General features: G+C 57.2%; 1 protein-coding gene across 1 annotated transcript; it reads right to left on the bottom strand.

The window, feature by feature from the left end:
- Positions 1-1,990: 1,990 nt before the first annotated feature.
- On the bottom strand, positions 1,991-24,793 carry LOC142825017 (C-type lectin-like). The gene is made up of 6 exons (XM_075916734.1): positions 24,708-24,793; positions 13,925-14,004; positions 12,593-12,687; positions 5,670-5,810; positions 5,105-5,216; positions 1,991-3,843 (listed from the first exon to the last, which is right to left on the bottom strand). The coding sequence occupies exons 2-6, from the start codon at positions 13,989-13,991 to the stop codon at positions 3,722-3,724; spliced, it is 537 nt and encodes a 178-aa protein (XP_075772849.1). The 5' UTR covers positions 13,992-14,004; positions 24,708-24,793; the 3' UTR covers positions 1,991-3,721.
- Positions 24,794-25,253: the final 460 nt, after the last annotated feature.

The following is a 25,253-nucleotide window of genomic DNA, read 5'->3' on the forward strand; positions in this document are numbered from 1 at the left end:
GCTCCTCAGCACAGCCATTGAGCAGACGTTCCTGGCCCATTGCTCGGCCTCAGACAGAACCTTGCAGCATCGACAGAGTCCAGAGTTAGAGCTCCACTCACATAGATCGAACACGTACACACACAGCACACACAGAACCAGTAGAACAGGAGCTTTCCTGTGACACCTCCCATGGCCCCCTTTGTACCAAGGTTTGGGGCAACCCCCCCCCATGGGTGCAGCAGTGACCGGTCTGATCCCCTTAAAATCCAGTAACGGGACATATATCTAATCTAAATGTCTTGTTACTTAATACAATAGCAAATAAAAGCCATAATAAAAACATGAAACCAGCGATGTTAACACACTAAGCCTTACCATGGGTCTAACGTATTGACAAAAACCAACATTGCAAAAAAGACATCAAATACAAATACCCCCACCACCCTCTGGATTCCCCTGAACTCTACGGGCCTGGCACCCTTCATAGTGGCCACGTCATGCCACCCCTTTTGCCAGACGACCTCGGTTTCCCCTGCTTGTCCGTTCCTGATGCGAAGGCGTGAGAAGAAAAGCGGACGCGCCCCCTGGTGGCTCGAGGTGGCAGGGCAGCTCTTCCCTAGGCCCCCTGCTGGTGGCCCGGCAGCCCTCCCTTCCGTGCCGCTCCGCCCCCTGGCCGGGTCCCGGCGGAGTTCCCGGGGCAGCAGACAGTCCAGCATGTAAATCCAAGATGGGTGTCGGTCTCCGGGCTTTTCTCCCGCGTCCAGTGTCCCGTTCACCTTTCTGCAGGGAGCGTGCCAGCCTCTTCGGGGGAGACGGGGGACCGAGGTGGGTCTTAGCCCCGCTCTGCCCCCCACTCCTCCTCCTCCCCCAAGGCCGCCCCATGGGCCGTGCAAAAGCCGAAGCAGCAGGAAGCGCGAGAAGTAGCAAGAAAAGGGCCTGAAACATGAGCCCGCGTGTCACAGGCTGGTGCGAGGCCGCAGGCCGAGGCCGCCGCTGGCCAAGCCTTTGCCACTCGACAGCGAGGTGGAGCTGAGAGCAAGAGGCAGGCCCTGCCCACGGAGCGTGGCAAGGCCAGGGCGGATGTGGCAGAGACACACGTAGCAAACAGGTGCCAGGCCCAGGCCCCAGCACAGTGCAGAACAGCACGAGAACAGCCCCCTCCCCTCACCCCCTCCTCCCCCGAGAACAGGAACACACGGCCCCCGGGTCCAGAATGGGCTCGGGTGACAGCACCGTGCACAGCCATGTCTTGACTGACCCGCCACAGCGGGTTTTACCCACGGAAGCTCAGGGGTCTCTGTATTTTGGTGAGTCTCCAAGCTACCCAGGAGCCCTCGTTCTTTGTGACGTTCCAGACCGATGCGGCTCCCTGCCACCACCACCACCCCCGAGCCGTTGTCTCCACGTACGCAGCAATGGGAGGTGTCTAGGTACGGAGAGGCTGGCGCCGGACATGCCTGTTAATACAACCTGAGTGGGCAGATACCGCTACAGACACACTCCCTCCCCGGACAGGTGACTTCAGACCGCTCTGCAGACCTCCGCCACTGCTCTGGTGAATGACCCTGGCCATTTCCCCTGTGGGCTGCTCTGTTTTGCTGCCTTGGTGGTGAGAGAACATCTGCTGTTTCCGGTCTGTGGGTGCTGCCTTAAACACCTTATGCTGGTTAACATAACGGTGGGTTGGTTGGTTTGTTTCGCATTCCCCTTGGGTTGAGTCATCTGAAATACACCGACTGATTCACTTGTTTACAACAGGGGCCTGCAGCCTGTCTAGCTGGAAGATGGCTTTTCCAATGGAAGTGCAATGTCAGATCGACCTCAACCCCAATACCCTTGTCCCGCTTCCTTCTCTGGGGCTCCGTCCCTGCCCCCCCTTCTTTGAGGCCTCTGGGATTTCATGGTCACTTTCTCCCGAGCTGCGTCCACTTTCAAATTCTCAGCCAGTTCTTCCAGATCTGTTAAAATCAAATCTAGAGCAGTTCCTCCTCGCCCCCCCCCCCCCAAGCTTTTTCAACCTTCTGAATACAAAATTGTCTCCAGTGCAGTCCAGGAACGTGTTGGCCAGTCTGCGCCCCGCTGTGTTAGTTTCCCTACATGTCTGGAGAGTTGAAATCCCCCATCACCACCGAATCCTGCGCTTTGGATGATTTTGTGAGTTGTTTCCAAAAAGCCTCGTCCGCCCGGGTAGGTGGCCTGTACTAGACCACTAGTGACATCACCCTTGTTTTTTACCCCTTTTAATCTAACCCAGAGTAACTCAACAAGTTGTCTCCTCTGTCCATCTCCACCTCCGGCCAGTGGGTACATTTTTAATCTATAAGGCAACACCTCCTCCCTGGTTACCCTGCCTCTCCTTCCTGAGCGAGCTGAACCCTCCGGTACCAATATTCCCATCGTGTGTATTATCCTACCAAGTCTCTGGATACCAACTATGTCACCGTTGTATTTATTTATTAGCACTTCAAGTTCTTCCTGCTTATTCCCCACACTCCCTGCATTTGTACACAGGCATCTCAGATACCAATTTGACCTTGCCTCCCAATTCTGCCTTGTCCCTCCTTTTTCTCTTCTTTTATAGCCCATGCTCCCTCCCATTTCCGACCCGTCTCCCAGGTCACCATGTTCTCCACTTACCCGTGGGCTTTGCTCACCTGTCCCCGTCGAACCTAGTTTAAAGCCCCCCTCACTAGGTTAGCCAGTCTGTGTCCAAATCCGGTCTGCCCCTTCCTCGAAAGGTGAACGCCATCCCTGCCTCGCAGCCCTTCCTGCAACAGCAGCTCGTGGTCTAGGGAGCCAAAGCCCCCCCTGGCGACACCATCTTTGCAGCCAGGCCTCCCCCCCCAGGATGCACCTGTCTCTGCCTGGCCCGACCTTTGACAGGAAGGACCGAAGAGAATCCCACCTGCGCCCCAAACTCCTTCACCCGGACCCCCAGAGCCCTGGAGTCACCCTTGAGCCGCCCAGTGTCACACCTCGCAGTGTCATTAGTGCCCACGTGGGGTAGGAGTCAGAGGGCCGGATAATCCTCGCCAAGGCCTCCGTGACGTCTCGGGTACAGGCCCCCGGCAGGCAGCACCTCCCGAGACGACATGTCAGGTGACAGATGGGCGCCTCCGCCCCCTCAGAAGGGAGTCTCTGAGCACCCCCCTATGTTCCCTCCTTGCAGCGGGGCACGAAGAGGCCTGACCCACCGGCCCAGGTGTCGCAGGCGGGCGCCCGGGGCCCAGGCACGAGGGGCCAAGTCTCTGCGGACGCACAGCAAAGCTGGGCTGGGAGCCAGAGGCCCGGCTCACAGAACGTGGCAAGAAGAGGCTGATGTTGCAGTAACACCCCTAAGAGGCGCGAGGCCCCAGCCGGGAAACACCTTCCAGTGCGGGACTAGAACCCCCAGCACCCGCACACTCACCGTAGAGAGCGGGACCGAACGGAGCCAGCCGCAGAGCGCCGGAGCCCCAGGGCGTTACCAGAGGGCCTGGCCTCACTCCTGGGTCATTCCCGTCCCCCCTCCCCGCAGGGTGGCTCCGGGGTGCTGGGCCGGGCCACTCGCAGGGCTGCCGTGGCAGGGGGAGGCACGAGAGGGAGGGACACGCTCAGAGCTGGATGCTCAGGGGACGTTTATTTCACGGCGCGGGGGTTGTGGAGCCGAGGCGAGCGGGGGGACGATGGGGGGGGGGGCGTGTCACACAGCGAGGCTCTGCAGCAGGGACCTTGCAGCCAGGGTGGCGGAGCTGGTTGCTCAGGGGCGCTGGAGGGACCCGACTCGCTCCGCTGGAGGGACCCGATTCCTCCCACCGGCACTTTGCTTACAGACAAACGGGAACTTCCGGTCACAGGGATAATCATCCCATTTTTTAAAATCTGGAGGGAGAAACAGCAATGAGCCGGGGGGGGGGGGGGGGGGGGCGTGTAGGGGCAAGCTGGGCCCTTCTGGCCATAAGCAGCCCCTCTCCTGCCCCGTTCTGTGCCCTGGGGGAGGCTCCCAGCCCCTGGGCCCGGCCCCAAAGGGGAGGGGGCGGGATGGAGCCTGAGCACCCAGAGGGAGCAGCCCCACCCTGCAAAGAGACACGGAGGCTCCGTGGGACGGGGAGACCCCTGGCCTGGGTGCTCCTGCTCCTGCTCCAGCCCAGCCACAGGGCAGGGGCCAGCAAGAGACCTGCCCCGGGAAATCTGCTCCAGATTATTATTTCGAAAGAACGCGGCTTTTCTTTCGATGGCGGTAAACCTCGTTTCACGAGGAAGAACGCCTTCCTTCGAAAGTTCCTCTTTCGAAGGAAGGCGTTCTTCAATGTAAAGAGGCCGTCTTCGAAAGAGAGCATCCAGACTCGCTGGGTGCTCTCTTTCGAAAAAGCGGATTTCCTCTATCGAAAGATCCGCCTGCAGTCTAGACGCGATCTTTCGAAAGAAGCCTGCAGTGTAGACATAGCCTAAGATATTCTGGGTCTTATTTTCTATCCCTTTCCTAATAATTCCTAACGTCCTATTTGCCTTTCTGACCGCCGCTGCACACTGCGTGGAAGTTAACGCTGGCAAAGTTTGGTGCTTGTAGGACTCCCTGGCACCCCGGGCGTAACTCGCAGTGTAAACAAAGGGCTGGGAACCAGAGCAGGCCTGACCCCGGCAGAACGGCCACATGGCGCAGAGTTATCCAGGGAGTGCGTCTTTCCTGACTCCAGAGGACGGTGGAAAACCCCTCGAGCGCTTCATTCCCTGCGCCAGTTCCCCTGGGTAGCACAGGAGCTCAGCGACTCTCGTTAGGGTTGGGGGGGAGGGCAGGGGGGGAATGGGGCTGAGGCTGGTTTGCTTGAAGGAGCAGGCACAAAGCAGCGCGGGACCTAACGGCCTCTGGAGCGACAGGCCGGGCTCTGCGGGGAGGAGCCAGCTGAGGTGACGGGGCCTGGGCCCTGACGAAGCCGTTCCCTGGTCGGGGGCACACGTGTGTCTGCGTTTGTGCCTGTCACAGGAACAGACGTGAACAGACCCGGGATGCTGGGGGCAGCATGTCACCGGGTCAGCCCCCCGGGCGGGGGCAGGGCAGACAGAGGAGCCAGGGTCGGCCCTGCAGCCGCTGGGCAGCCGGGTCCGTGTCTCAGGCTCTGTGGGGGCTGAGCTGCCGGCTCACCTGGTCTCTCTAACACCACGCAGTGCTCGTTTCTAGTTGGCGGATCAGGCTGCCCCCTATTCCAGGCGCTGAATTTGGCCAGGGATCCATCGGCCCATCTCCAGGAACGATTCTGCAGAGACAAAGGGCGGAGACCCCGTGAGCCCCACGGACCCAGCGACGGGCCCGGAGCCAGGGGCCCCAGGACAGGACCCGCCCAGCCCTTGGAAGCATGAAAATCCCTGTTCTCTCGGCCTGAGGGGCTGCCCCTTACCCACACCCTCGTCTAGACGTCTCGTCTCGGGAGCGGGGGGGCAACTCTTGGTCTGGGCTGAACAGTCAGAGCCCAGCAGGCCTGGGCCGAGTGTCACCGTGGATGTCAGTCACAGCGGGCTGGGCCCTGCGCCGGGTGTTGGGCACTGACTCTGGGACTGACGTCACAGGCGGCTGTAGCCTGTTTTCACCCCGTCCCACTTGAGATCCTGCTCTCGTGGGACCCCTCCGCCCCACAACAGCCCCCCACTGAGCAGGGAACAGAGCCAGGGCCGGGGAGGGGCTGCAGGTGGAGCGGGCGCCGGGCACTCACATGCTCAGGGTCCGAGAGTCCGATCCAGACGGGTTCAGTCTTTGCCTGCTGCTGCTTGACATAGCCGGCCAGCTTGGTACTTTCTCCGTCAGTGAGAATGGAGACGAGATGGATCTCCTCCCCGTGCTCCTGGCACTCGGCCTGGGCCAAGAAGGGACAAAGCCAGTTACCCCATTTCTGCCCCCCAGGGAGCAGCAGGGGCGAGTCCAGCACAGGCCTGGGGCCCGCCCCCCCGGGGTAGCGCCCCTCCCTCCCAGCGCCAATGGCAGGAGCAGGCAGAGCAGCCTACCCCCACCCCGTCCCCTGCCTGGCCCCCAGTGCTCTGGGCACAGACACAGCTCCCCTGGCCCTGGGCCGGCCCCGGCTCGGCTCTGACCCCGGCCTGCCCCGGGTCTGCTGCTGCGTAGCCGCCCCCAGGGCCTGTTCCTGCCTGGGCGATTGAGCCACGTTCTCGGGGGGTGGGGGGCGATCACTGCGGGTGCAGCCTGTGGGGGGGAGGGCGAGGCTGGGCGGTGAATAGTGACGTAGGTGGCAACACTGGGCAGGGCTGCCATGAGCCCCGTGTGACTGACACAGCCCAATGCCAGGGCGCCGTCAAGGGCCCAGCGAGCCGGCCCCACCCACCACTGGGCACGGAGCCCTGGAGCCGGTCAGAACAGCTAGGAGGGGGCAGGCACCAGCCAGTGTCTGGGAGCTCTCCGTGCTGTGCTGCACCAGGATGAGTGTGAGCCTGGAGCGTGCAAGCACAGGACTGGGGGGCACAAGGGGTTTTACACGCGCGCAAGACTTGTGAGAACAGCCAGAGACAACATGGCTTGTGTAACGGGAAATCCTGCCTCACTCATCTACTAGCGTTCTCTGAGGAGGTCAAAAAGCATGTGGCCAAGGGGGATCCAGTCTATGGAGAATACTTGGATTTCCAGAAAACCTTTGACAAGAGCCCTCACCAAAGGCTCTTGTGTAAATTAGGTTGTCATGGGATAAGGGGGAAGGTCCTTTTGTGGACTGAGAACTGGTTACAAGACAGAAAACAAAGGGCAGGAATCAATGGTCAGTTTCCGAGTGCAGAGAGGTAACTAGGGGGGTCCCCCAAGGGTCTGTCCTGGGGCCCATCCTATTCAAACGATCTGGGGAAAGGGGCGAGCAGTGAGCTGGTGAAATCTGCAGGTGACACCATGTCAGCTGCACGGGATGAAATGTTCAGGCCCGTTAGGTCAGAGCTAGGTTTCTGTCAGCGGGTTTGGGCACAGGGAAGCTGTATCATAACGTAAGACATTGGCCGTCCTGGCGAAGAGCAGTGAGAGAAATGCTCGTTAGATACTATTGTTAGCTAGCAGACTTACTCGTCTTTGCCCCAGTCCATCGGGGTAGGGGGCTGGGTGTGTGGGGCAGGGGACAGGAGTCAGGGCAGGGCTGTGGGGATGTGTAGGGGAATGCAAGGCAGGAGACTGGGGGACGGGGAGACTGAGGGAATGAGGAGGAGCTCAGAGTGGGGGAGGGTCCCATCTGTCTCCTCCAGGCCTGTCTCCTGCCAGTCCGCCCTGCTCCCATTGCTAGGGGTATTCTGTCCTTCTCCTGCCTGCCTCAGCCCCCCGCCTTCCCCCGCCAACAGGAACCTTCTGGGTATCCCCCAATCTCCCCCAGCTGCCAGGAGCCGTCTGTCTGACCCCAGTAAAAGGGAGACTTTGAACTTCCTGCCCTGCTCCGTGTGAGATGGGGGGCACGTGGGGAGGGGCTGGGGAAGGGATCATGGATGCGGGTCTTGAGGGCCTTGCAGGAGAAGGGAGTGAAGGAACGGGGCAGCCCGGGGGCCACAGGGCCGGGTACAGACCTGGACGTGCGAGGAACAGGCCCAAAGGAGAAGCAACGCGCGAGATCTGGAGCCGCTGTACGAACGCTCCGCGCCCGGCTGGGACGAAGGCTCCAGACATCGGTGAGGAGGGAGGACGGGGGGAAGGGCTGATCTGGGACGGGCAAACCCCGCTGACCCAGCAAGACCCACAGGCCTGCCTGAGGGAGAACCGCCAGGCAGACAGGCGAGAGGAGGAGGCTTTGGCCGTTCTGCAGCAAGGGGGCATCGGACACGTGTCTGGCTGAGGCCCGGATCCCAGCTTGTGTTCAGCCGGACGGGCCACCCGACCGATTGCAGCCGCTGGCGTGTGCGTGTGCAAATGGCGCACGTGCTGTTTGTAACGTTTCAGCTGCACCCTCGATAAATGCGGCGTATTGCCGGACCCCCTGGCAGCAGTTCCCGTGTGCTGCCGGCGTGCGTAACACCACAGCTACTCAGGCCAGGTGCAGCCACGGCAGGCTGGGAACAGTCACAAGGGGAGCTCACAACTGGGTGACTGAGCAACAAGAACAAAATGTCGGATGAAAATCCAGGTGGATACATGCAAAGTGACGCACATTGGGAGACCGACTCCCAGCTCTGCACCTAACCAATGGACTCTGGACTCTTATCGCTCCAGAGAGATCTCGGAGTCACTGAGGAGAGTTCTCCGCAAACATCCACTCAGAGTGCAGCAGCAGCAGCAGTGAAAAACAGCAAACGAGGGTTGGGAATCAGTAAGAAGAGGATAGAGAAAGGGACAGAAAATATAATTGTGACTCTGTATCCATCCATGACATGCCCACCTCTTGGAAACCGTGTCCAAGTGTGGTCACGCCAGCTCAAAAACCGCTGCCTTAGCATTGGAAAAGATTCAGAAAAGGCAACAAAACTGATTAAGGATCTGGCCTGGCTTCCGCATGAGGAGAGATTCCTAAGAGCTGGACTTTTGGAAAGAGACGACTCCGGGGGATAGGACAAAGGTCTATTAAATGTCTGGTGCGGAGCAAGCAGAGGAGGAAGTGCTGCTATTTACTCCTTCCCAGAGCACAACCACTAGGAGCTCCCAATGATCTCGCTAGGCAGCAGGTTTACAGCAGAGCGGAGGTGTTGTTTCCACACACCATGCAGTCACCATGTGGAACTCCTCGCCACAGGTTACTGTGAAGGCCAAGACTAACAGGGATCCCAAAAAGAACTGCATACACTCATAGAGATGTCGTGAGGCAGAGTGGGCACCCACAGATCCCGAGAGGGAGGACCCCTTCCTCAGCTTCGGTGGGCAGAGTCTTGTCTCACCCCAATAGCCTGCTACAAGTTGGGACGGACCCAGGAGCCCAGTGGGAGCCCAGTTGCTGGAGGATCCAGACCCCTCCCCCGAGGTGGGAGGTTGTATTGGCCCTTAAGGGAGATGAGGACTGGCCAGGGCCCTTGATGGACCTGATGGAGGCTCCATTTCCTAGCGACCTGGAGGACCTGCCTGCCTGCCATCGTTTCCTTGACAGTGTGTTTGGCAGGTTGGAAAGTGTGAACTGGCAGGGCTTTGTTCCGGGGGTGCCTTGATGGGCTGATTGGATTGGAGACAAGGCTTTGAGACGGGCCTCCTGCTTGGAGCCAGCAGCCCTACAACAAAGGTAGCCAGAGTGAGTGCAGTGAACAGCCGACAGGGGGGCTTGCCTTGGATTTCGCCTTGGGGGGAGCCCCCCAGTGTTTGGAGGTTTTCCTGCTTTTTGTTCTTTCTCTCTCTTTTCTCCCCTTGAAGCTTCAGGGCAATACAAATACCAGCTGAGGAGTCTCTTCGAGGGAAGGCAGCGGTGACAGGTCTGCTGCTGTGGTGTACGCCATGTTTGTCTTCCTCCCGGAGGATAGAAGGGATTTCGTCTGCACGAAGTGCAAGCTGGTCGCCATTTTGGAAGAAAAAATGAGAGGACTGGAGGCCCAAGTGTCGACCCTCCGTTCCATCAGCGAGGATGCAGACTTCCTCGCTAGAAGGCAGCATTTAATCCTGCAGGTGCAGCAGGCTGAAGAGCCAGCCAGGGCAGTACAGGACAAGGAAAAAAACTGGCAGCATGTAACCTCTAGGAAAAGAAGGCCAACTTAGAGATCCACCATTCCTGTAGAGTAATCTCTTTCAGGCTCTCTGCACAGGCACTGCGGTGGAGAATGCTTTGGCAAAGACCTCTCAGGGAAGAGATCAGAAGGAGACACACCATCTACCAGAAGGCATGGGATGCGTAGCCCTAGGGATCGGGGTTCCACGACCACCACCCCGAAAAGAAGAAGACGGGTGGTGGTGCTTGGGGACTCCCTCTTAAGAGGGACTGAGCCATCCCTCTGCCGTGCAGACCGGGAATCTTGAGAGGTGTGCTGCTTACCAGAAGCTCATATTCAGGATGTGACCGAAAGTCTTCGAAAACTGACCAGACTTTCGGATCGCTACCCCTTCCTGCTTCTCCATGTAGGAACTAATGATACGGCCAAGAATGACCTGGAGCAGGTCACTGCGGATTATGTAGCGCTGGGAAGAAGGATCTAAGAATTCGGAGCGCAAGTGGTGTTCTCGTCCATCCTCCCTGTTGAAGGGAAAGGACTGGGCTGGGATCGTCAAATTGAGGACGTAAATGCGTGGCTGTGCAGGTGGTGTCGCAGAGAGGGCTTTGGTTTCTTCAACCATGGGAGGGTATGTCTACACTACAATGTTAGTTCGAACTAACGGACGTTAGTTCGAACTAACATTCATAGCCGCTACACTAGCGCTCCACTAGTTCGAATTTGAATCGAACTAGTGGAGCGCTTAGTTCGAACTAGGAAAACCTCATTTTACGAGGATTAAGCCTAGTTCGAACTTACTAGTTCGAATTAAGGGGTGTGTAGCCCCTTAATTCGAACTAGTGGGAGGCTAGCCCTCCCCAGGTTTCCCTGGTGGCCACTCTGGCCAACACCAGGGAAACTCTATGCCCCCCTCCCGGCCCCAGACCCCTTAAAGGGGCACGGGCTGGCTACGGTGCCCGTGCCAGGTGCAAGCCTGCCAGCACCCAGACAGCAGACCCTGCACCTGGCACGGCACAGAGCCACCCACCCGATGTCCCCCAGCCCATACCCTCTTCCCGGGACCAGGCTGGCGGCTCCCGGGAGCTTGCCCTGGACCGCAAGAGGCGGGCACCTTCCTGGGCTAGTGCGGACATCGTGGACCTCGTCCATGATCTCCGCACTAGGCACAGGAAAGTGGCCATCTAGGGCAGGAGAGCTGCCAGCCTGGCCACCCAGGAGCAGGTGTGCATGAAAATCGAGGGGGTCCACTGAGACCCCCGACCCTGAGCCCTGAGCTTACAATGGCCGTCCTGGGTCAGACCAAAGGTCCATCTAGCCCAGTAGCCTGTCTGCCAACAGCGGCCAACCCTAGGGACCCTGTAGGGGATGGACCGAAGACAGTGACCAAGCCATTTGTCTCGTGCCATCCCTCTCCAGCCTTCCACAAACCTTGGGCAGGGACACCACTCCTACCCCTGGCTAAGACTACTCCATGGACCCAACCTCCATGACTTGATCTCACTTCCCTTTCAACTCTGTTCCAGTTGTAGCCTTCACAGCCTCCTGCAGCAAGGAGTTCCACAGGTTAACTATTTGCTTTGTGAACAACAACTTTCTCTTACTACTTTCAAGCCTGCTACCCATTCCTTTCCTTTGGTGTCCTCTAGTCCTTCTTTATGGGAACTCAGGAAGAACTTTTCTGAATGCACCCTCTCCACCCAACTCCTGCTTTTAGAGACCTCTATCCTGTCCCCGCTCCAACTCCTCTTTTCTAAGCTGAACAGTCCCAGGCTCTGTAGCCTCTCTTCATATGGGACCTGTTCCCAACCCCTGATCATGTTAGTTGCCCTCCCCTCTCCCAGCCTTTCTCTTCCCCTCTCCCACCTCCTTTTCCCAGTCTCCCCCAGTTTTGGTCAATAAAGACAGAGTCAATGTTGGAAGAAACGTTATCTTTATTTTGTACATCAATAAGAAGGGGGGCTAGGGAAGGGTAAGTGGAAGGAGGTGAGGGAGGAATGGGGCACGAGCCCCCGATGGGGAGGACTGGGCTGGCTCTGAGGGCTTCTGGGGGTGGAAGCTCTCCTGCAGCCCCCCAATTGCCCCCTCTCCCTAGATGGCAGCCTGCGGCAAGTGCAGCCGGGCTGATGTCCGAGTGGTGTGATGTGCCCAGTGTGGGTACTCCGGGCAATCCAAGCCAGGACTGCTTTGCAAGCGGGGCACCCCTGAGAACTGTCTGTCCGGGGTGGGGGTCGGGTCCCTTTAAGCGCAGCCCTTGGCTAGCCTGAGACAGCAGCTCCACGCTCTAAGTCCTCCTCTGATGCCCTGCCGGCACTGCTTCCGGCCATCCTTAAGCCCTGTTCAGAGTCCACTCAATGTGGACTTGCTAGTTCGAATTAGCAAAACGCTAATTTGAACTAGTTTTTAGTTCTAGACGCGTTAGTTCGAATTAGCTTAGTTCGAATTAACTAATTCGAACTAAGTTAGTTCGAATGAGCGCTGTAGTGTAGACGTACCCGGACTCTGTTCCGGGCACAAGGATTGTTAGGAAGAGATGGGATCCACCTAACCAAGGGCATGTCTACACTACCACCCTAGTGCGAACTGGGGAGGCTAATGTAGGCATTCGAAGTTGCAAATGAAGCCTGGGATATTTAAATCCTGGGCTTCATTTGCAACTTCGAATGCCCACATTAGCCACCCCAGTTCGAACGAGGGTGGCAGTGTAGACATACCCCAAGAGAGGAAAGAGCATCCTAGGTTGGAGATTAGGAAAAACTCTTTCCCTGGGCGGGGGGGAAGCACAGGGCTGGGTTCCCTGGGGAGGGGGTGGAATCTCCATCCCCAGAGATGTTTCAGTCCCGGCTTGACCAAGCCCTGGCTGGGCTGATGGAATCGGGTTGGTCCTGCTTTGGGCAGGGGCTGGACTCGGTGACTCCTGAGGACTCTGCCCGCCCGAGGAGTCTAGGGTTCTGGAGGTCGCCCTTCCTCTGCCACCCAGCCTTACCCTTCTGGTCCCAGCCTCCAGCCCAGCACCCTGAGCCTGCTGCCCCCAGCCTCTCACCTCAGCCTCGTCCCAGCTTTTCTCTTGGGTGAAGTATCCGTAGCAGTGGCCGAGATAGCTCTCCCAGCCACTGGGACAGGCCGTGGCTCGTGCCCCTGCAGAGAGAGGGGCCGGGGGGCGGGAGGCCCCATGGTTAGCGCCTGCTCAGAGCTGTGGGACGCTCCAGGCCTGAAGGCGAAAGCTGGATGCTCGGATTGTGCGTGGAACATCCATGCCAGGACGCCAGGGCTCTGACCCTACAGCCCTCCGCCCCACCGCACGGGCTGTGCACGGCCAAGGGCTCTCCGGCCCCACACCCACGTCACAGAGACACCCCTGCTTGGCCAGCCCAGTCACCGACTGACCGTCTGCGCCCCGGGGGCATGTGCCCATTCAACAGATACAGCCAGGGTCAGCGCAGGGGTGGGAGCGGTGGGGCACGAGGACCCAGGGGAGGCTGCGCCATCCCTTTTCTGATGGGAGCGGCCCATGGCAGAGAGCCCCAGGGACTCCCCGTCTGGGGAAGGGGAACGTGGACCAGCCAGCAACAGGCTCCCCCACTCAGCTCTGGGCCTCGGGCAGAGGGATCCTGCCGGCCTGAGCTTCTCCCCGTCCTGGGCCGGGGTGGGGGGAGACTGTGGAGCTGAGGGGAGGGGCAGGACAGAGGCACCAGGACCAAGGGGCAGAGCTGGGGGGTCACAGGGTCGAGCAGAGGAGAACTGGGGAGCAGGGGCCCAGGGCTGGGCGGAAGGAGCTGGGGGGCTGGAGGGGGAGGGAAGGGGAGAGCAGTGTCCAGGAGGTGGGGCACAAAGAGGGGGGCAGCAGGGATCCGTGGGGCAGGGCAGGGAACACTGGCTGGGCACTGCCCCTCTCAGGGCCAGGGCGGAGGGCGGGGGGAGCCCTATCCCAGCGGGGGTGGGGGAACAGGACATGTGGGAGGACAGAGGCACAATGTGCCGGGCAGGGGGCAGTCCAGCCAGGGGCGGGACGGGGGAGGAGCCAGAGTGGAGCCAGGAGCCCTGGGGCAGCCCTTGGAGAGGGGCCCTGTGGGGACAGGGCCGGCCAGTGGGTGGGGAACACGGGGGGCAGGACGGGACCCATCGCTGCCAGGGGCTGAGCACACATTGTTCAGCCCCCCCTCCCGATCCCCAAGAGCCGACCCCAGGGGGCATTTCAGCCTCCTCCTCTCCCCCCTCCCTGGGAGCGGCCGTGGGGCTGGGCCCCCCAGGCAGGGGCCCCAGCAGCAGGAGACGGGCAGCGGCTCTGGCAGCCCCGAGGGGAATGGAGCCACGTCCCCGCTCCTACCACAGCAACCCGCCCCCGGGGGCTCCGGCTCAAGGGGCCAGGACTCACCTGCCAGCGCCGGGCTGCAGACCAGGCAGCCGAGGAGGCAGAGGGTGACGAAGGCGACTGGCCCCATCTTCTCGCTGCCCCTGGGGAGAAAACACACAGGGGAGATGGGCCAGGAGAGCTGGAGACACCCCCAGGAGCACCCCTCCTCCCTCCCCCCTCCCATGGGGCAGTTCATGGGGGGTCAGAGGTGGGGCTGTTCTCTGGGGGCCTGGCCGGGCTGGAAGGGCCTGAGGAATCCTGCCCCACACCCACCGCTCGGAGCCCATCTCCCTCGGCACACGGGGCCCTTCTGCTCCCCCTCACTGCACCGAGCCTGAGGGGCAGAACCGGGCCCCCAGCCTGGGGCAGGTCCCAGCTCCCCACGGCCAGACTCTCCCCGAGCCAGGGCTGCGGGTGGGGAGGAGCCGGGGACCAGGCGTGTCCTGGGTCGCTCCCGGGGCCTTTGGTTCCAGGCAAGGGGGTCCCATTGGAGAGCCAAGCGAGTCTCAGCAGGGGCATTTGCCCCCTCCCGCGGCCCCTCCCCCGGGCTGGGGGTGGCCCCTGCCCACGTGGCCCCACACGAGGGCCGTGGAGGGCGGCGGGGGAGGGACGAGGCTGGAGGAGGCACCGCTGCCCCGGGGTGGAAGTCGGTCTGTGTGCTCGTGGCTGGAGTGTCAGCGGCAGGAGCCGCCCTCTGCCCCGCACCCCGGACTGGAGAGCGGGCTTCCTGCTGGGAACCTGGAGCCCCTCGAGTTCTCAGCCAGCTCCTGGCCCAGGAACCCCTGAGCCCAGCCAGGGCCTTCCCCACCCGCAGGGGGTGAGCCCCAGGGGAACGGCCCGCTCCAGGGCCCGAGTCTGGGGAGCCGACCCCCTGGGCTTGGGCGGGGGGGGGGGGGATAGTTGGTGTGGACAGCGGTCGGCCGTGGCCCCAGGGCAGGCAGAAGGGGCCCGATGGGAACGCCCCGGCAGCAGGGGCCCCAGTGCGGATTTGGGGGGGCGACCTGTGCATGCTGTGATGGGGGGCGGCGAGAGAGTGACAGCATGGGGGGGGAGTGAGGGCAGAGGCTTCAGCTGTGTTACTGAGCATGGCCACATTGGAAGGGGGAAAGCCAGGAAACCCAGCCCCATCTGCCCTCCCGCCCCACATCGTCTCTAGCCGGGCTCTGGACACTCCCTTTTTGGGCAGCCAGTTTAGCCCCCCGCCGGCAGGAGCACGGCGCCTATCTCCTATGGGAAAGCAAGACAATCCCACCCATACTGGACCCACTGGCTGTAACTGACGTCCTGGGAGCAGGGCCGTAAGGGGCTCTCCCGCGCTCCCCGCCTGCCGCGAGCTGAGGGGACCGTCTGACGCTCTGCGCCCCGCAGCAGCGCCCTTCAGCCCCGGCCCCCAGGGCAGGACTGTGGTGCAATTCTGAGGTGGCTCGTGCAAACCACGTCCCGCCAGGTGTCCGGGGAAGGGGACGGTTCCCGGAATAGGACCCTGTCACGTTACTGGATGTGGAGGGGAGCAGCCAGATCACTGCTGCACCCACAGGTGGGGGTGTTGGCCCCAAGAATGGTATAGAAGGGGCCATGTGGGGTGTTGAATAGAAGCTACTGTCTGCTGATCCTGTGTACGCTATTTATGTGAGTGTATAATGTCTGTGTGTGTAGGTAGGAATCTGTAATCTGTGTGGAAACTGAATATTTCTCTGAATGTGGTTGAACATTGGGAAGAGCCTGGCCTATGGACATGCTAATTAGCGAGGCCCTGTGGGACAATGGCACTCGATGGGCCAAGGACACACCTAAAGCAGGAGGGCGGAGGCCTAAGAGCTGCAGCAGAGAGAGGCTGAGGGCCAGGTGACCGGCTGCGGCCAAGGAGAGGCCAGGAAGGAGGGATAAATAGGCCATGTGGGGGACTCCATTTTGTTCTCAGCTCAGCACTTCATCCCAGAGGCAGCACTGCAGGGATCGAAGAGCCGGGAAGACCTGTGAACCCATCCTGATCGTAGGATGTGCAATAAGAACTTTTAAACCAGCAGCTGCAACATCTCTGCTAGAGCCTGCATCGAGGACTGGGAGATTCGGTGCATGTAACGTACTGTACTTTAACAACCTCACTCTCAGGCTTTTCTTTCTTGTAAGAATAAACCTTTAGAGTTTAGATTCTAAAGGATTGGCCCAGCGTGATTTGTGGGTAAGGTCCAGAGGGTAAATTGACCAGGGATCTGTGGCTGGTTTCTTGGAACCGGACAGAACTTGTTCGGGGTAGGTGGGATTGGGTGCTAGGACCCCCCACCTGTGTATGAGGCCCGGGGCCATCTAGGGCACGGATATTGCTGGGGTGTCGGAGGGGTTTTGCTCGGGAGGCTTCAGGCAGGCAGCTGAAGCGCTCTGTGGGACTGGTGTGTGGCCTGTTTGGAGAGGTCTCCAGTCTGGGGGCTGTAAGGAGCCCCGGATTTGAGCAATTCGCCCGGAGCGGACGCCATCAGTTGTGCCCAGACACGGCCCGGTCCGTCACAGTGGCGTAGTCGGCAGGATCCACAGATCTTGGGCAATCGAGCTTTGGGATCAGGACCCCGCGCTGTCTAAATTTGATTTTAGCTACTGAGAGTTTGGTTGGGTAAAGAGCAGCTGCAATGAGTGAGCTACAGTATGAAAGTCTGGACAGAGAGGCTCTGGAACTCTTGTGCTCGGAAGGAGGCATTGCCTTTAATGAGGAAGTTTCTAATCCGGAGCTGGCATTTTTGTTAATGGTCAGAAATGCTGCAGAAGAAATAAGAGAGCAGGATCCAGTGAGGAGAATGCAACTTAGATGTAAATGAGAAGTGGAGGAGTTTCGTCTGCTATCACAGCAGAGAATACAGAGGCGAGACCGAGAACATGCAGAGAGAATGGCAGAGTGGGACAGACAAATCAATCAAGGCTGGGGAAAAGCTGCCAGATTTGAACTTCAACCCAAAAGAATCGGAGCACAAAAGGAACCGTGTCCTCCTGAAAGTTCTGTGTATGACCGTGTGGGCATGAGGGGTAATGTTGTAGCCCAGCCCCGAAACATGCATGAGGTTTGTGAGGGGGGTACAGGTAACTCTGGGAAGCTTTCTGGGGCTAGTCAATTTTATTGTAACCGAAAGAAAAGTGTCTCTAAATGTTTGCCTGTGGCAGGTAGCCGTGAATCTGCGAATGAGGCTTCCAAGGGCCTGTCTAGTGCCTCAAAGGCGAGGCTGAAATCAGCACCAGGGCTGAAAAAGCCCAGAAATCAGAGAAAGTTTCCTGGAGCTGGTCAGTCTCCCTGGAACCAAGGGGAAAGTGTCTCTACATGTGTGCCTGTGGCAGATAGCTGTGTGTCTGTGCAGGGGGGCAGTGAGCCTGGGGGTGAGGGCCTGTCTGATGCCTCAGAGGTGAGGCTGGAATCAGAACCAGGGCAGGAAGAGCCCAGAAGTCAGGGAAATGTTTCTCTGGGGCAGCCTGGAGTGGCTGGCCAGAGTGAAGTTTTAGTTGAGGAGTTGGTGGCTGGTGAGGTTTGTGGAATTGAACCTGCACAAGCTGAAAGTGATTTGTGTGAAGCACAGTGTGTGCAAGCTGGCAATTTGGAGGGTGGAAGTAGCAGTGGGGCAGTAAAGGAAGCTGTCCCAGTGGCTAGCTGTATGCCTGAGATTAGCCAGGGGTGTTGGGACAAGGGAGAAACTGTCTCTGGTTGCCTGTCTGAGTGTGGGGAGGAGTTTCTTCCTTTGTCTGAGGAAGGTGCCCCACAGCCTGTGTTGGCTGAGAGCAGGGCTGTTGTCCCAGAGTTGGGTCTGGGTACAAAGAAGGCCCAGAAAGGAGGTGTCTCTAAGTTTGTGTCTGCTGGGGAGGAGGATGCTGGGACTTGGGTAGATCCAGGCAGTGTCTTGCCAGAACCCCAGAGACCAGACAGTGGAGACCCTGATGTTGTGTCTGATGCTGCTGTGTTGCTGGAAGAGGGGGAAGTGACTCTGTGGGACCAGGGTGACCCCTTAGCCTGGGCACAAGGAGAGATTGAGGGCATGTTAGCTCTGGAGCCTAATGATGGTGAGGAAGTTTACAGCCATCTAGAGAGCTGCAAAGGGGGAGAAGGTGCCTCTGACCTTGTATCTTGTGAGTCTGTCTGTGTGCCTGAGAGGGGATTATCTGTGAATCCACCAGAGGGGCTGGAGATAACTCAGGGAGAAAGGGAATTGCAGGAGGAGTTGGTTGTGGCTTAGCAGGGTAATGCTGCTGCGGAGCCAGGGAAGGGTGAACTGCTGCTTAAGGAAGCTCATAGGGAGGAGAGTCCTGGCAGTGCTTGTAGCAAGCAGTTTGCTGTGACTGAGGGAGGTGACAGGACCTTGCTGGGAGAAGGCATTCAGGAGAAAGCTCTGCCTGTAAAAGGCAGCAGCTTCTTGTGTGAGGCACTTGTTTTGGTGCCTGAGGGACAGAATTTGTCTGTTAGCAGTGACTCCACTGACTTGGATGTAGCCAAATCTAGTGTGGATGGTGGTGAAGAGGTCTCAGAGGGACTGAGGGTTGTTCCAGAGGAGGCAGGAACAGCCAGAGAACTGGAGCAGGCTGCTAACCCAGTGACTGTGGGTGACCAGCTTGCTGGGAAGTCAGTGTGTGTGGGACAGGATTGTTCCCAGGTGAGTGAGGAGAGTGGGAAGTTAGTGTCTCAGATTCAGGAGAAGGACTGGGTCGCTAAGTATGCAGAGCAGAACAGCTGTGTGGTCACTCTCCCTAGGATGCAGGAGATGGCAGTTACGCTCCCATCTCTGGACACTGTGGACACTCATACTCAATCAGGGAGGTTGATATCTGGTTCCATGTGGAAACAGAGGTTAGAGAGGGACAGAGGAGAGACTTGGGAGTCTACAGCTCACTGCTGTTACCCCACTGAGTGGGGGAAGGGGGAGAATTCCAGGGCCATTGTGAGCCAGGGGGTCACACCCAGCCAGCCCTTTGTCTTGGTCAGGCCAGAGGTTTCAGGCCTGGAGCCTACAGGACAAGGGGGAGGGGCAGGACTTGCTTTGGCCAAGAAGATTTGCAGTTTAAACCTGAAGGGCCAAAACTGCAATGGTGTGGGGCCAGAGAAGGGGCCTGACGGAGAATGTCAGTATACACCTGAGATAGGATTGTTCTTGTTACTGATGTTAATTCTTGTAACCAATGTATTATTGTTGCAGAGAATTGTAAGGATGTATGATGTGCCTGATGTTCTGGAAACACCTTGTAACTTGTCAGGGAATGTGCCCAGTGACAGACTGGACGTAAAAGGACATTGTGATGTTGATAGTTCATGGTTAATGCTTGTAACTGGTCCAGGAAGTTCTTACAGGACAAAAAAGGTTCCAGCCAGAAGGTCCTGTATGAAAAGGGAAACTGAGGCACGCCACCATTTTGTTTTCGTGGATAAGTGCAAAAATGCCTACACGATTTGGGATGAGAATACCTGCATTCACACAAGGTTAATTGTGGTTCAGAGAGTTGCCAGAGCTGGCCTGGATAAATTCACTACTTTCTTCAGCTCTGGGCAAAATCACCTGACATACATGGGGATCATGCTACAAAGGCAGATCCAATTAGTTCTGGGTTTTACCAAGTTTTACCTGGGGATTCTAAGACAATGCAAGGGCGTGGTTGTCGCTATGACAGACCTTGCAGTAATGAAGCCTATTTTTGGCGAGCTGGGTTCTCATACACTGATCCGGCTCTGTACTGTTGTTTCTAACATTGGGTTAGAACATGCGATGACACAGAGCCAAAGCATGGGGAGGCCTGTGATGCCCTCAGTGATGTTACTGGCATCACTTCCTGCATCAGTTTTGCGTTGGGGGTGTCACGTTACTGGATCTGGAGGGGAGCAGCCAGATCACTGCTGCACCCATAGGTGGGGGTGCTGGCCCCAGAAATGGTATAGAAGGGGCCATGTGGGGTGTTGAATAGAAGCTACTGTCTGCTGATCCTGTGTACGCTACTGATGTGAGTGTATAATGTCTGTGTTTGTAGGTAGGAATCTGTAATCTGTGTGGAAGCTGAATATTTCTCTGAATGTGGTTGAACATTGGGAAGAGCCTGGCCTATGGACATGACACATGACACTTTGCAGATGACACTAAGCTAGGGGGAGAGGTAGATACGCTTAAGGGCAGAGATAGGGTCCAGAGTGACTTGGACAAATTGGAGGATTGGGCCACTAGAAATCTCATGAGATTCAACAAAGACAAGTGTAGAGTCCTGCACTTGGGACGGAAGAATCCCAAGCATAGTTACAGGCTGGGGACCAACCAGTTAAGTAGTAGTTCTGCAGAAAAGGACCTGGGGGTTACAGTGGATGAGAAGCTAGATATGAGTCAACAGTGTGCCCTTGTAGCCAAGAAGGCTAATGGCATATTAGGATGCATTAAGAGGAGCATTGCCAGCAGATCCAGAGATGTCATTATTCCCCTTTATTCGGCTTTGGTGAGGCCACATCTGGAGTACTGTGTCCAGTTCTGGGCCCCCCACTACAAAAAGGATGCGGACGCATTGGAGAGGGTCCAGCGGAGGGCAACCAAAATGATTAGGGGTCTGGAGCATATGACCTACGAGGAGAGGCTGAGGGACTTGGGTCTGTTTAGTCTGCAGAAGCGAAGAGTGAGGGGGGACTTGATAGCAGCCTTCAACTTCCTGAAGGGAGGTTCCAAAGAGGATGGAGAGAGGCTGTTCTCAGTAGTGACAGATGGCAGAACAAGGAGCAATGGTCTCAAGTTGTGGTGGGAGAGGTCCAGATTGGATATTAGGAAAAACTATTTTACTAGGAGGGTAGTGAAGCATTGGAATGGGTTACCTAGGGAAGTAGTGGAGTCTCCATCCCTAGAGGTATTTAAGTCTCGGCTTGACAAAGCCCTGGCCGGGTTGATTTAGATGGGATTGGTCCTGCCTAGAGCGGAGGGCTGGACTTGACGACCTTCTGAGGTCTCTTCCAGTTCTGATTCTATGATAAGGGGATGGTTGGATGAAATAACATGATCTTGGTAACTAATTGACCATTCATTTCCAGTTGGAAATAGGTCAATGGAGGGATGATAGGAGTTGCTATAGGGAACTTTCTGGGTGTCTGGCTGGTGAGTCTTGCCCACATGCTCAGGGTTTAGCTGATCGCCATATTTGGGGTCAGGAAGGAATTTTCCTCCAGGGTAGATTGGCAGAGGCCCTGGAGGTTTTTCGCCTTCCTCTGTAGCATTGGGCACAGATCACAGCTGAAGGACTCTCTGCATGTTGGGGCCTTCAAAGTATTGGAAGGCTTCAATATCTGAGACATAGGTGAGAGGATTATTCTAAGAGGGGTGGGCGAGATTCTGTGGCCTGCACGGTGCAGGGGGTCAGACTAGATGATCATAATGGTCCCTTCTGACCTTAAAGTCTATGAGTCTATGAGACATGCTAATTAGCGAGGCCCAGTGGGACAATGGCACTTGATGGCCCAAAGACACACCTATAGCAGGAGGGCGGAGACCCAAGAGCTGCCAGCAGAGAGAGGCTGAGGACCAGGTGACCGGCTGAGACCAGAAGAGGCCAGGAAGGAGGTATAAAGACGCCATGTGGCTGACTCCATCTTGGTTCTTAGCTCGGCACTTCATCCCAGAGGCAGCAGTGCAGGGATTGAAGAGCCCGGAAGACCTGTGAACCCATCCTGATCCTAGGATGTGCAATAAGAACTTTTAAACCAGCAGCTGTGACATCTCTGCTAGAGCCTGCATCGAGAACTGGGAGAGGTCACCAGTCGGGGGCTGTAAGTAGCCCCGGATTCGAGCAATTCGCCCTGAGCAGACGCCCTCAGCTGTGCCCAGACTCGGCCTGGTCCGTCACAGACCCGCCTGTTGGCAGGCAGGTGACGTGGCTGTCGGGGGAGTTCGCCTGTGGCCCATGTGCCCATGTTGCCGATGGGTTTGCTCTTGTGAGACGTCTCAGAGGGGCCTGTTAGCCTGGGAGGCGTTTTCGACCCTTCGGACGTGCTTGGCAGGGGCCCGGTTTCCTGGCTGTGCCGTGGTTTGACTTGGTGGGTTTTCCCTTCCCTGGCCAGAGGTCTGTGGTTTATCCTGGCAGGCGCAAGAGGAGGCAGCAATTGTGAGATCTGAAGTGAGAGGTGCGTGAGGCGCCGTTGTTACTGGCGGGTGAAGGTTACGTGGGGCCCAGAAGGGAAGCGGCAACTCGGAGCTCGGTGGCCTGCCCTGGAGGCAGCGGCAGAACACGTGTCCCTACATACCCCATCAGAAAGGCTTCAAGACGCCAGAACAGCCCCACTTCTCAGAATGGGTGGGGGTCAAGTTTTTTAGCCCTCTGGGTTCTGCCAGGCTGCACCCTTGAGCCACCTGCCTCAGTTTCCCCCAACAGTTTGGCAGGTCCTAACAGGGGAATAGCCTCTCGATCAGCTAAGGGCCATTGTGGGAAGAGAGCGGGATCTCGCCCCCAACCACTCGCCTGTTTCCTTGGGGTCATTGAAATAAGTGTGAACACCGGTTTGGGGTGTTAATTCCTGTTTGTTTCTCTGAAGAGACGCCTTCAGTTTGAGAGTCTGAAAGTGGAGGAGAAGTGTAGCACGCACAGCTAATTATCTAGGCTGGCCAGTAATGAAATTGTAGTTTTGAACTGTGTTCTCTTCTACATAACGTAAGAACAGCCGCACTAGGTCAGACCAAGGTCCTTTTAGCCCAGTGTCCTGTCTGCCGACAGTGGCCAATTCCAGGTGCCCCAGAGGGAGCGTACAGAACAGGGAATCCCCTGTAACCCATTCACAGTCTCTAGGGATACCAACCCTAGCTATCCTGGCTAATAGCCAACAATGTACCTAATCTCCACGAAATTATGTAGTTCTTGTTTGAACCCCATTACAGTCCTAGTCTTTGTCACATCCTCTGGCAAGGAGTTCCGCAGGTTGTGCACTGTGTGAAGAAAAACTTCCTTTTGTTTGTTTTAAAACTGCTGCCTATTCATTTTTTGGTGATCCCTAGGTCTTTATTTTGGGAACAAGTAAATCACTTTCCCTGGTTCACTTTTTCCACCCCAGTCATGATTTTACAGACCTCTATCCTATCCCCCCTTAGGCTCCTCTTTTCTAAGATGACGTGTCCCCGTCTTTTTAATCTCTCTTCATATGGGACCCGTTCCAAACCCCAAATCATTTTCTTGCCCTTTTCTGAGCCTTTTCCAAAGCCAAGAGATCCTTTCTGAGATGAGGAGACCACATCTGTACGCAGCATTGAAGCTGTGGGTGTCCCGTGGATTTATATAAGGGCAATGAGATATTATCGGTCTTATTCTCTATCCCTTGTTTACTGATTCCTAACCGTCTATTTGCTGTTTTCCCTGCTGCTACACACGGAGCGGATGTTTTCAGAGAACTCTCCACCATGGCTCCAAGGTCTCTCCCTTGAGTGGTTGTAGCTAAATTAGTCCCCATCATCTGGGCTGTGTCTAGACTGGCCAGTTTTTCCGGAAAATCAGCCACTTTTCTGGAAAAACTTGCCAGCTGTCTACACTGGCCGCTTGAATTTCCGCAAAAGCACTGACGATCTCCTGTAAGATTCTCAGTGTTCTTGTGGAAATACTGTGCTGCTCCCGTTCGGGCAAAAGCCCTTTTGCGCAAAAGGGCCAGTGTAGACAGCTCCGATTTGTTTTCCGCAAAAAAGCCCCGATTGCGAAAATGGTGATCGGGGCTTTTTTGCGGAAAAGTGCATCTGCATTGGCACGGACGCTTTTCTGCAAAAAGTGCTTTCGTGGAAAAGCATCTGTGCCAATAAATGGAGATGCCTCTCTCCTAGAACTGGAAAGGTCCTTTTACAACAGGACCAAGTACCATCCCTGACAAATTTTTGCCCCAAATGGCCTCTGCAAGGATTGAACTCACCACCCTGGGTTTAGCAGGTCAATTCTCAAACCACTGAGCTCTCCCTCCCTCCAATCTAGGTGCTTTGCTCCAAAAATGCTTTTAACGGAAAACTTTTCCATTAAAAGCATTTCTGGAAAATCCTGCCAGTCTAGACGTAGCCCTTGTGTGTGTAGTCAGGATTATTCCGTCCAATCGGCATTACTTTGCATTTATCCACATTCAATGTCATTTGCCATGTGGTTGCCCAGTCCCCTCGTCCTGTGGTAAGAGGAGCAGCCCAGGGGCAAGAGTAGAAGCTGTCGGAGATGCTGCCGCCTGACTTTAGAAAACTTTGCCAGAACTTACAGTCAGGAAGAGGGAGGAGGTTTAGTCCAGCCAAGAGACAGTCAGATCAGCTGTGAGCAGGGCAGCCCAGGGGGCTGTGAGGAGTTTAAGGTAGACACTCGGCGGGGGGGGGGGGAAGCAAAAGGCTGATTTGGTGACAGGAGTCGCCTTCTCTGTCTGCTTGAGGCTTGCAGCGCGCTAGGGAGGAAATTAACCCATCAATGACAGTGGCTCAGAAAAGCCCAGCGCGCTTCGGAGGAGCAAGATCCAACTGTGAGGGAGCGAACCCCCCGGTTGGCTGCGGCCTCGGAGGAGCGACCGGCCTTTCTCCAAGGGATGCGGGAGTGAGAGGGAGAGAAGGGGGCAGGTGTCAAGCACAGGACACAGCAGAGGAAACACGCTGCAGGTGAGAGCGAGCAGCTGCCAGCCGGGGGTCGCTGGCCGGATACGGGTCAGACCGTGGTCGGCTGCTGGGAAGAATCAGAGAGATGGGAAGTGACACGAGGAGTCGGAGAAAGTTCAGACCTGTCAGAGTCCCTGTTGTGGATACGGTGGAGCTAATAGAAATAGAGCAACTGGTGGGTGCAGTCACTAGAAGGAAGGCAGGGGAGTTAGCTCGGGCTGGTGCAGTACCTGTAGGAGCAGGGAAGGAGCCGGAGTCTCGTGAGCCGCCGGGTGAGTGGCCGAAGGACGTTCACCGAGCAGCAGCCGTCAGCGATCTGCAGGAACGGAAAGGAAGTCGTAGAGCGACGCCCGGGAGGGGAAGTTGGGGTTGTCACAGAGAAGGTAGCTAGTGATGCTGTCACAAGGGGGCGCTGTGATCCGGTCGGTCAAGCTGTATCACAGTATCATATGGTTCAGACTTCAGGGTGTGTCTAGACTACGGGGTTTTGTCGACAAAAGTCCACTTGAAAGTAGGAATAAGAGCTCCACTGGAAAAGGGCTTATTTTCCGGAGAATCGCGTCTAGACTGACGCTTTTCTCCGGCTTATCCCCAAGCCGGAAAAAAGCAGCAGCCATGTAAATGCAAATGCCGCGGGGGATATTTAAATCCCCCGCGGATTTGCAATTGTGATGTGTCTCATTAGCATCCCTTTTCCGGAAAGGGATGCCAGTGTAGACACTGCCCAAATGTATATATATTTGAGTACTTAAACCAGGGGTTCTTAGCCAGTGAGG

The sequence above is a fragment of the Pelodiscus sinensis genome, unplaced genomic scaffold (assembly GCF_049634645.1).
Source record: "Pelodiscus sinensis isolate JC-2024 unplaced genomic scaffold, ASM4963464v1 ctg58, whole genome shotgun sequence".
NCBI classification, from domain to species: Eukaryota; Metazoa; Chordata; order Testudines; family Trionychidae; genus Pelodiscus; species Pelodiscus sinensis.